The following is a 12,456-nucleotide window of genomic DNA, read 5'->3' on the forward strand; positions in this document are numbered from 1 at the left end:
ATTGGTCACGGCAACACGACTGATTTGGTAACCGCTCCGAGACGCTGACTGCTCGAAATTATGTGGCAAGTGACACTGTTGTCCTTTGTTGAATGCCCAGAGTACCAAATTGCATTCTCCAGTAGTGTAGTTCACATCACAGAACACACTGCTGAATGATGACTGAGTTGGCCTGTCCCATGATTTATCAGCCACATCCGCATGTCTGAGATGCGATGGAAGAACATATACTCTGATACCAGCCTGCAGCCGGCAATCATCCTAAACTGCCAATGCATGTGTATCAAGTACGGCACAAAAACCCAATGATGACATTTGGAAGGTGTTTGCTTCCATGCAATAACGAATACAACAGCGTAATCATGCCCGATGGGGTCCCTCCTCGTACTGATCTACTCATGTCGAAGAGGGACATCGATTTCGAACGGAACGATGGTTAAATCGTTAAACACCAGTTATATCACAAACATTTCCACGAAGTTTGATAAATATCGGACTGATACTTCACCGTGAAATGCTTTGCATTTCCATCAGTGTATGAAGTCACCGAAGTGCCTTTCCATACCACATTTATAAAAACAAATTAAAATGATGGAGATAACTGATCAAAACTTGTCGTAAATAAAAAAATGATATAGCAGCTTTTACCGATTAGAAGATGTTATTCGGAACTTATCTGAGAGCTACGGAGCATTGTCTGCAATTTTTTTTACATATCTAGCACGGTGACAGTGTTGCCTGATGCTAGCGTGCACTCTTCTGAAGCCACAGGTCATGAGCTATAGCACTGGGCACTACCATTCAGTATGACGTTTACACGTTTAGTTTCCGCTCTCGTGGTCTCACAAACTTTTGAAGTATAGGAACTTCCACGTACGTCTTTACATATAAATACTGCTAAACACTGTTGGGCCACAATTCTCTTGGAACGAAACCATTTCTGCGGCCCAGAACTGTATCCGGTGAACTACACGTGCGAGAAAAAAAAAAAAAAAAAAAAAAGAGAGATCGGCGATTCATCTGAGACAGTAACTATAACACGTGAATTTCTAACGAGTGCTTGCCAATTGTCTACAAGACCGATGAGATGCACAGCATTATTGTAATACGGCAAAAACAGGGCGATTGCGAGCTGTAACAAGTGGCTCGTTCACCGCTGTCCGACGCAGTCCGACAATACGAAGCCTACCGGGTCGCAGTCTATTTACGACTGCGCGCACACTGCACACTGACACACACTTCGTTGCCCTCCCCCGTTAGGCGACTGCCCCTCAGGTCTCCGCCTGGCTTCATATGGCGCTGACCTCCTCGCCGTCCAGGATGATGTCGGTGGAGTTGACGCGCAGCTGGCGCGGAGTGGGCACGCCCGCCGAACCGGCGGAGGAGCGCGGCGAGCTGCACTCGCGCAGGTGGCCGCAGGAGCCGTTGCGGCCCCCGGCGCCGCCCCCGACGCCGCCGGCGCCCTTGGGCCTCCGGCCGGGCACGGCGTCGCGGCGGCCGCCCGCCCCCGCCAGCGACGGCCGGCTCGAGACGCTCTCGTAGCCGCAGCGGCCGTCGGCGCAGCAGCAGCAGCAGCACGGCGTGCGGTAGTGCGCCGTCAGGATGCGCCGGAACGCCTCGCGGAACTCCGTGTTGAAGATGGAGTAGATCACCGGGTTGAACGCCGAGTTGGAGTACCCCAACCACGTCAGCACCTGGTTTAGAGGAAAGAAGAAATTTTCTGTGCAAGCTGGTTAATGTCATGTTCCGAGGCAAACACTTTTCGACTTCACATCAGAATTCTGCTCCGCAAGTTGCAAAGGTTTTTAATTTGCTGTACACCAAAGGAAGGAAAACAAAAAAAGCTACGGAATTACGAAATAATTACACAATCTGTGGCTCTGCATTGACGTCAGCTGTCTGCGACAAATGAAAATTTGTGCCGGACTGGGACTCGAACCCGTATTTCCAGCTTATCACGAGTAATCGCCTTAATCACTTCAGCTATCCAAGCAGGCCTCCATGGTCAATCCAGATTTCCATACATGTCTTATTCACAACCGTTATATTCGCACAATTCGTTATTCCCGCATAGGGGGACAGATATATCGTCATGTTAGCCCATCGAGTAATGGCTGCATCATTAATGGTTACTGTGTTTATATAGTGTCTGTATCTTCACAATACAATATCCTCTAGTCATGCATGTATGTTCCTGTCTAGCACAGATTTCCATGTGCCGCAAATAGCTGACGTCACCGCACAGCCACAGAATGCGAAACTATTTCGTAATGCTTACCGCATCTGTAATAGTCAGTGGCTGCGTCTGTTCTTTCAGACATCCGTGTGTTCTTGATGTTGAAGGACATTGTACTCAGAAGATACAGGCACTGTATAAACACAGACCTTGCAACCATCAGGAGTACAACTGCGGCGGCTACTGAGGAGGGAGTTGCCAAAATAATTCCCCTTGTTTTTTTAAAAATTATAATAAGATTGCAGTCGTGTAGTCGTAACTACGAGGCAGACACAAAACTTCATTACAGAAATAGGAACTCTTTGGCTGATACTTAAGGTATTTCAGTCCCCAGTCAACGTGATGGAAGCGGGCACCAACACTGCTTTGAAGTGTGTGCTACCACATGTGAACCAACTTGAGGAACATATCGGCAGTGGAAATGTTTTCATTCTGCCTGTGGTATAAATGAGACTTTGCACCCAGACAAGATGTTTGGCAGAAATCGGACTGTCGATTCACTTTTCGAATCAGTACAGAATTACCCTGGTAAATTCGCTTTGTATTTCCATTAATTAATTTGAACTTGAGGTTTCAGATTTATGACTTTCATTCTAAGAAAGTCGTTCCTTACAGAATCTACAGCCAATGTCATATTTTGCATTGCGAATTGCCTCTGTTATCAATGCAGGGTATAATGGGATGTTGTCAAATGGGAGAAGGGATAGAAAGTCAGTGTACAGGATACCATAACAAATAAACTAAATGTCAGTGTTGTGACTAATAACTCACAAGTCTGGAGTACTTTTAACCCGTAACTACATTGATGGGGTAGTTTATTAAACTACGCGCCACACTTTAGTGTACAGTTGCTTTCGTACTGCAGCACTGCCATTCCGTTTCTGTGTAATCTTAGTATCGGCTGTGCTTTTGCATTATCCAGGCGCGTTGTGACCAGCGACAATTATTTTCACAGGTAAGTACCATTTCGGACCGAAATCTACCCCACGAAGCTATAAGTGTTGCTTTTCTTTGTCTGTCAACACAAATTGTTTGTAATTGTTTTACACAGAATGGAACGATGTTTCAATAATGATCAAATTTTGGTGCTATTGTGAGCTTGTGAAGACTGCTGACTCGTTGGATTCACCGGATTGTTTTCAAGCAGCCGAATTTAGTGACAATGAAACACAAATATCTGATCAAGAAACTGAGAATGAAATAGTGAACTATGAAGACGGAGAGGAAGAGAATATTCGCAAACACAGCCAAGAAATAGTAAGACAGTCTGGTGGCTTTTATGGAAAAAACCGTGATAAAAAATAATAGGAAGATAGTACATAGAGATTTTACAAATCACTTTGGCATGGCATTGATGGAAGGAAATATCAGACAGAAGAAAAAGATTTCCAGAAATTTTTCTTGGGTCTTGCAGACTGCAATGGAAAAAGTGCTATGCAGAAATTTTGAAAATGATAGCAGTGTCGACGAGTCTGCAGTGTACGTCCAAGTGGGACCGATTCAGCCAAAACGGGTCACTGTCACATATGTCCACGCTTTAAAGAAACCAAAACATGGTCTAAATGTCAAAAATACAAAGTACATTCTATTGACAAAAGATACACACTGACTGTGATGAACGAAACTAAGTTCTAAGTTGGTTTTTTCGTATACCTACTGTCATACTTTATTGAAATTCAGCGTTTACTGTTTCTTTAGAGTTTACTTAACGGATTTTGAAGTAGATTTTCTTCGTTTTGTAGCTCTAAAGACGCTATTTAAGAGGCCAATGTTTATGTAAGAGCTTTAATTGTTGATAAGATCATGTTTCTTTCTTAATAAAGATTGATTTATCATAAATAGAACACTTTTTTCTATTGATACTTTGACAACAGTTTAGAGAAACAAAGAAGGAAATAAATTGCTGAAGGTTTTCGTTTTGGTCTCGAAACCTACCCCACGAAGATACGCAGTCTAAACAGCGAGTGTATTTAAGGGCTAACAATCCCTTTCTAAATGTACAGCAAGAATGGGTATAGTGGCCACCATAAGGAAAACGTTGCTCTTCACTGACATCATGTCACAGATAGGCATATGAAATATATCTGTAAAAACTGTATAAATTCCGTAATTATAAAACAATTCTATTATTATTAGAATCCTCACATTGCAGTGGGAAAGCGAGCTTAATTGAAGGTCTGAAAAGGGCCCATTTTTGTCTGGTTGCTACGCAAAGTGGCCAGAAATAGAAAAAAAGAAAATAAGACTCGGATGAAGTGGAATCTGGTTTTCTAAGGCTTATATTTGAATGACTCTTCTTAAACTGTGTCGCCGAGTCCTTACTTGCCACCTTTTTCTCTTTGTTGAATTAGTGTGCTCGATTATTCCACCCAGTAAGCTGAAATGCTGTAATATCTTCCTTTCATCTAAATTTATGGTTAAGGACTTCTTGTTCTTGTTCTTGGTGGAATACCCATCTGAAGTCTCCTAAATTCTTCTGTCTTCATTAGAGTTCTGCTTCAAATGCATTTCTTGAGACACTAAATAGTTTGGGTGCTGTAAGAACTCTTTTAAGTGTGTTTCTTGAGGCACTGAGTAGTTTGGATACTGTAACAAACAACATATTTTCTTCCAGTATTCAATGCCTGTTGCACAGCTTGGGAATCTTATTATTCGTGTAGTGAGTTTCTAAAGTATAACAATTTTATGGCTTCTTAACATACACTTGCAATAAGAGAACATCGTTTTTCACCAAGATGTTGACACACTAATGCCTCAATATGGTTATTTTACGAAATACACTCGTTTTATTATCAATTCAGTTGTCTTGAAACAAATTAAATAAACTATAATTTATATGTTTTGGCACTTGACCACTTTTCTCTGTTATGTGACTGGCCACCACGCCGGACTGTACGTCACTGCGCTAAATATTGGGTGAATTCTACATTACATAACCTCAAAAATTCATAAACACGTGGTTTCGAAAGCCTAAAATACAACGTTTTACCAGCATAACAGCAATTAACTGTGACAATATATATTTTTCATACATCAAAGAAATTTATCGCTTGTCTTACATCAGACATAGAAAAAACTCAAAACCAAAACCAAAGAATTCTCTTTGAACAGTTTTAAACGTTGGCCACCAGGCTGCAGCAGTCTCCAAGGCAATGAAACGAACTAGCCGCTTTATCCATCCTTACTCTAGTAGCAAAAATAATAGTAGTGGTTCAATTGAAGAAATAAGGAAATGTGTTAAAAATGTCATTTCACAACATTTTAAGCAACCAGAAGTAGCACCAGTGTCCTTCACTGAAATTAAGAAAATTATGAAAATTCTAAAAAATAATTGCTCGTATGGTATTCATGGAATTTTAGAATTCTGAAATGTTGTTCTGATGTAAGAAATAATGTCCTTAGTGGGACACATAATGCACTACTGTCACAGGGAATTTTTCGAGACATTAAAATATGCCATATTATTGTTAAACTCTTTACAAGAAAGGTTCCAAGAAAGACAATGTACTCAAGAATAGTCTCTCTTTTAAGTAGAAAAAGTCACAGTTTGGATTCCAGAAGGGTTGGTTCACTGAGATTGTTATTTATACATTCAACCACCAAATATTACAAGCATTAAATAATAAAATATCACCAGTTGGTATTGTTTGTGATCTTTACTAAGGATTTGATTCTGTAGAAGGTATTTCCTTCCTAGAAAAAGTCAAAGTTAATGGCATTGATATCTTCACACACAACTGGGCTGAATCATACTTAACAAATAGCATGCAAATAGTTGCGCTAATAATACAGCACTAGAAAGATATAAAATTTTAGTGACTGGAGATATCACAAAGGGAGTCCCACAGGTTTCAATTTTGGGTCCACCCCTGTTCATTCCATGTGTGACCTCCCACATAAAATTCAACAAGCAGAACTCATTTTTTCAGAAGATACTTGTGTTTTAGTGAATCCCATTAGAGAGAAAGCAAAATATGACACTGTTAATGATGTTTTTGAAAGAATTATTAAGGGGTTTTCTAGAAATGGACTCTCCTTAAGTTTTTAGGAAACACGCTATATTCAGTTTTGTATAACAAATAGAATCATAAGAAATAATGGTGTAGCTCACAAACAGAAGTCAGTAAATATGGCAGAATGCTCCAAGTTTTGGGTATACATATTGAGGAAAACTTGGAGTGGAGTAAGAGCAGTACTGAGCAACTAAAGCAATAAAGTTCACCTTCTGCTTTTCATGTAATTGCTAGTCTTTGAAACAAACGAATGCACCTCCTGACTTATTCTGCATATTTTTACTGAATAATATCGCATGGAGTAATTTTTTTGGGATAACATATTGCACAGAAAGAAAGTATTGATTTGGCAAAGCGAGCAGTATGTATTATATGTGGTGTCCACTTGAGGTCGTCGTGTAGCTACCTCTTCAAACAGTTAGCCATTTTAACTGCACCTTCACAATACATATGTTGGGTAATGAAATTTGTCACAAGTAATACACCACAATTTGAGAATTATAGTGATATTCATACCTACAACATTAGAGGAAAATAATGACCTTTATTACATATTATTAGAGCTGTCAATGACTGACGAAGAAGTTCATTATGCAGCAACAAAAATTTTTGATCAATTCCCATTAACAAAAAATATCTATCATGTAGCAAAGCAATTTTTAAATCTAGCCTGGACAACTCATGCTATTCTATAGTTGAGTTTCTATTTATAAACTGATTGCCTCCAAAAAAGGAACTAATTCTTGAGAGTTATTGCATGAGTAGGACCAAAAATGATGTATTGATTAATTTTAATATTAATAATGTATACATATTTTATAAATTTACTTGTTGCATATCATTTCGATGGAAGTATGGCAATGAGAGTGGTGTGCACGCATCATGGGTTGCTAAGTGGAAACACGATAACTTTCTTGAGGCGAACCTCCCTCTGCTGTCGATTCCAATCTTGCTGATGTCCTTGATACTTTGTAGGCTTTTCCTCTAACTCGAGCTACAAGATGCCAGAACGAAAAGTAGGAGGAAATCTTTTCTCCATTTTAAGTCCTCTTGAAAATCGATTTGGTGCCACATAGATCTAAAAATTAAAAAAAATTAAGAGATTAAGACAGAGCATTCTTGTTAACACTTGCATTCTTCTTTTTATATCGACTAATTCTTTGCGATTTTGTAAATGTATGACGTGATTGATTTATGTGTAGCATTGCTTAACGGTGTTTCCGTTCGTATCTGCTGTCAGATTTACATACTGTCGTGGTAATGACAAACTGTTTCTTTAGTATGAGACAGGACCTCACATATACACACTTCGGGTGTGTTTCTACAGCCTTGGTTGGTGGATGCGGCCACAACCGCCGTAAACGTTAGTCAGTAGCTAAGAGCACAAAACCCCCACTCCGTGCAGCCACTTCGGACCGTTGTTTGTTGATTCGAGATTAAATTGATTCTGGTCGTTCTACTAGCCGTGTCTGTCCGATACATTCGTATAGACCAGCATCCTGATGATAAGACCCTGTCTAAAAAAAATACTCATATAACTGGAAGAGGGTATCAGCATCAGGAGGTCTGTGTGTTTCTAAATAAAAGTTTTAGTGTGTGTGGTGAAGTAAGAGGGTCAGGTACTAGTGGAAGTAAACCTGAGAAGGTCGGTCGTAAGTCGTGTTTGGGTAGCTCGGTTGGTAGAGAACTTTCCAGCGACAGGAAAATCCATGTTCGTGTTCCTGTGCGACACACAGTGTTAATGTGCCAGGAAGTTTCTTATCAGTGCACCCTCCGTTGGAGAGTGAAAATTTCATTCCGTCTTCTTATTTCTATTAATCTATTGTTTGAAAAACGACGGTAAATCAATAAGTGTCCTCATCTTCATTCTAATCGTTTATAGCAGGTCTGGAAAAGCGTGGCTCGCACGATGTTACCCTCCAGTGAACGCTTGCCCGTTGAACTCTACTCGGGTGGCGCCACAGCCCTTTGTTCGTTTGTGTATCAGCAGTGAAGTGGGGTAGCGTGTCATCAACTTCTAAAGAGGCATCGGTGTGTCGTTATCCGCTCGCTCTAGGCGTTTTGTTCAAATTTACTCTTCTTATTTCTGCACTACCGCTCAAGTTGTCATTTTGTTTATTGCTATGGCTGTCATTCTAGTTTCTATTCTGATTATTTCTGTGGCTATTTTTCAATAACGGTTCTTAAGAATGTCGGTAAGAAAGAATACTGAAAAGGGCATTTTTAATGAGGAATGGGAGCTTAAGTATTTTTTATACGCAATTCAGATGAAAAATCTCAATGCTTAATATGTCAAGAATGTTTAACTCAAAACAAATGTAATAATCTAGCTTGACATTTCTGTTCGCTCCGTGAAGCAATACATAGGCGTTATTCTCATGATGAACGATGCCATTTTGTTGTCGATAAGTTAAAAAAAGAGGGTCGTTGCCTGAACAATCCAATTTAAAGGAAAGAGTTTCACAGAATCGTACGTCGTACACTTAAAATTAACTTAAGATCAGAAATGCATCAGCGTCGGTTTATAGTGTTAAATAGAAGTGGAGAAGGAATTTGGTTTCAATGATGCCACGGCACATTTTAAAACAGGTGCTTTGTCAGGTAACATCGTTAATTCGGGATATGATTCGTAACACAGAAAATAAACAACAATTTAATTGCAAACTGTTGGTACCGTTTCTTTGTGTGTGGACGAGAGTACTGATCGAACAAGTCTTAGTCAACTACTAATTTTGTTCGCTTAATAAAGGGCGGGTTTTTTGTACACGAAGAGTTACTCTTTTAAGTTCCGATACTCAGAATAACAGGTTTGGATATTTTAATGCAATTAAGAAGTGTGTTGACAAAGTTGGTGGTTTTAAAAAATGCTCAAATTTTTACCGATGGTGCACAAGCTGTGATTGGTAACGAAAATGGTTTCTTTGGTCAATTAAGAAAAGATGAAATAGTTTAACTTTTCATTGCATTATTGATCATTGTGGGAAATATGAGACTCCTGTCCTCAATGAAAGATGTACCGAAAACTACGAACGTTATACGATGAGGAAATAGATCTCTCTATCTCAGCGAAAATTTTGCAAGAAGTTAATATGGTATACGGAGACATACTTTTTCATTCCAAACTGCGTTAGCGGAGTGCAGGAAAATATTTAAGGTGTTTGTTTTGCATTTAGAATATAACTTTTCAAGTTTTTGAATAGAGAAGCAAAATCGCATAGTGGTACGGAATTTGAAGATTAACTGATGATGCATGTTTTTAATCAGAACCGGCATTTCTAACAGGTTTTACAAATTATTTACATAATTTGAATTCATGTTTGCAAGGAAAGGAACACACTATTTGCGATATGTTTACGGATATTAATGGATTCCGGTGTAAACATATGTTTTTTAAATTAAACTAAACAAGGGAAATTTGTCTTATTTTCCGAGTTGCTGTGAACTGAAACAAGATTACGCGAAAGTAAAATATTCGGGATTTATTCTATTACTGGTGAAGTCTCCAATGAGTCCCATGGTTATTTTTTGTTTTATAGAGCTCGATGTCAGTTTGTTTTATAGCTCAATGGAAATTAGTCCTCTTCAAGAATAAGTTACAAAATGATGCATTCATGCTATCCACAACAGAAAAAGATGCCGAAATTTTTAAATTATGCCACAATTTCAGTACCCAAAAAGAACAGATTTCGCTCTTAAATTATTTTTTTTTTTTTCAGGTCAATATACATTTGTGAAAGTACATTTTCTTCACTGCAGTGTATTAAATCTGCTGAATGTAACTGAGTGACGAATGAATCGGTGGAACATCAACTCAGGTTCACTACAACGCTATTTGCCGTCGAATTGCAGATCTTATCAAGATCAAAAATAAATCGAACCTAAATATTTGAATGTCTCATGATTGTAAACACAATAACGAAATAAAGATCAACGTTTTAGGAGTGTATGTCTTTGGGCATTTGCGTTTAGGAGTTGGTATTATAGCGCTTACGATCCACGACGACTGACAGTCATTCGTCACAGCGGTGTCGGGGCCTCGACGTCACTGCATGAGTCGATCTGAAGAGAGAAGCACCCTCTGGGGGGGGGGGGGGAGATGACTCGCTAGCCGCGCCTTGCCAGGCCACTTCTATAGATCGCTACGAGGGGCTTTCAATAAGTAATGCAACTCATTTTAGTTCTGGAAGCAGGTTGGTTTTATTCGCGATTCAAATACACAATATTATTCCCCACTCTTTTGGCTGGAAAATCATGTTTTTCAATCTCCGTTCTGTGCGACGGGGTTACACAACCTTACTGGGAGGACATGTATGCCCGCATGATACCACTCTACCGTTCGGCGTCAGAGCTAATGTCTAGATGCATCAATAACCTCCACATCATCTTCCACTTCCCGCGCAGTGCATCCTTCATTGGACCAAACAGGTGCAAGTGAGAAGGTGCGAGATTCCGGCTGTGGAGTGGATGAGGAAGAACAGTCCAATGGAGCTTTCTCAGCTCCTTTCAGGTCTGCGTAAGTGTGTGAGACCTAGCGTTGTCACGGAGAAGGAGAAGTCCGTCTGAATCCGTTGATCGCCTCAAATGACAGTGTCCGCGCGTTCCGACATTGCAGGAGTCACAGCTCCGTGCGGTTGGCCGGTACGGTCGAGATCGGACAGTTTTGCGCGACCTTGTTGCGATGATGATTTCCAAATGTCCCACAGCAAATCCCATATTTTTTAAACCGAAATTGGCCTAGAAAAAAAGGGTTGCATTGCTTATTGATGGTTCCTCGTGGTGTGGCTTAGTGCTCTCACCAGCCACTAGATAGCACCCTGCTCTTCGACCACAACAATTTTCACAGATGTGACATCTTCTTTGTGCTCTTTAGAAGTAAATATGACTGCGCCACTCTCCGTTTGCACTAATTAAACACAGTGACTCGCAATCCGTTTTCCGAATCCATAGAAGACTCTGAGGGCAATATGGGCCCAATGTCGTACTACACGCCAGAAAGGCATCTGGCCCAGACGGTATCCCCGTAAGATTTTATGTTGACTATGCTACAAACATAGCACCATTCTTATCCGTCATCTATCAGAGATCATTGGAATTGCGGGAAGTTCCACGGGACTGGAAGAAGGCCCAGATCATGGCTATCTATAAAAAGGGTAGAAAATCAGATGCACATAATTACCGACCAATTTCACTGACGTCCATTTGTTGTAGAATCATGGAACATATTTTGTGTTCAGATATAATGACGTTTCTAGACTCTGAGAAGCTCGTCTGCAGAAACCAGCACGGTTTTAGGAAACAGAGGTCGTGCGAGATACAGCTGGCCCTCTATGTGCATGATATACAAGAGGCTCTAGATACCGGCTCCCAGGTTGATCCGATATTTCTCGACTTTAGAAAGGCGTTCGAATCAGTTCCTCACTGTCGCTTGCTACAAAAAGTGCGCGCTTACGGTCTATCCGATGATATATGCTGTTGGATAGAAAGTTATCTAACAGACAGACAGAGAGCAGTATGTCGTCCTGAACGGGGTGACTTCAACAGAAACAAGCGTAACTTGAGCTGTACCCCAGGGAAGCGTAATAGGTCCGCTGCTTTTTACGATTTACATAAACGATCTGGTTGATGGTATTGACAGCGGCATTAGATTGTTTGGCGATGATGCTGTAGTCTACAGGAAAGTAGTATCACACGAAAGTTGTGAACAAATTTGCAGAATATAAATGGGTGGTGTAATGACTGGCTGTTATCTCTCAATATTCAGAAGTGTAACCTACTGCGTATAAAAAGGCGAAAATCCCCATTAATGTACGAGTACAAAATAAATGCCCAGTCTTTGGAAGCGGTAACGTCCGTCAAGTATCTGGGTGTGACTATTCGAAATGATCTCAAATGCAATGATCAGATTACACAAGTAACCGGTAAGGCGAACTCTAGATTGCGGTTTATTGGTAGAATCCTGAAGCGATGCAGTCCTTCAACAAAGGAAATTGCTTACAATACGATAGTTCATCCAGTCTTGGAGTATTGTTCGTCTGTGTGGGATCCTTACCAGTTGGGTCTGATTCAAGAGATTGAGAAAGTCCAAAGAAGAGCGGCAAGATTCGTGACTGGTACATTTAGCCATCGAGAGAGCGTTACAAATCTCATAGAAAGTTTGAAGTGGGACTCACTTGCAAACAGAAGGGACTGCTCACTAAATTCCGAAAT

General features: G+C 40.3%; 1 protein-coding gene across 1 annotated transcript in view; it reads right to left on the reverse strand.

Annotated features, from left to right (window-relative positions):
• Positions 1–1,289: 1,289 nt before the first annotated feature.
• Positions 1,290–12,456, reverse strand: part of LOC124607167 (dopamine receptor 1) — a 1,071,117-nt gene continuing 1,059,950 nt past the window's right edge. Inside the window, exon 6 of the mRNA XM_047139381.1 lies at positions 1,290–1,694. Within this exon, the coding sequence (XP_046995337.1) occupies positions 1,290–1,694 (405 nt within the window). The remainder of the gene's footprint in view (positions 1,695–12,456) is intronic.

Source organism: Schistocerca americana, chromosome 3 (genome assembly GCF_021461395.2).
Source record: "Schistocerca americana isolate TAMUIC-IGC-003095 chromosome 3, iqSchAmer2.1, whole genome shotgun sequence".
NCBI classification, from domain to species: Eukaryota; Metazoa; Arthropoda; class Insecta; order Orthoptera; family Acrididae; genus Schistocerca; species Schistocerca americana.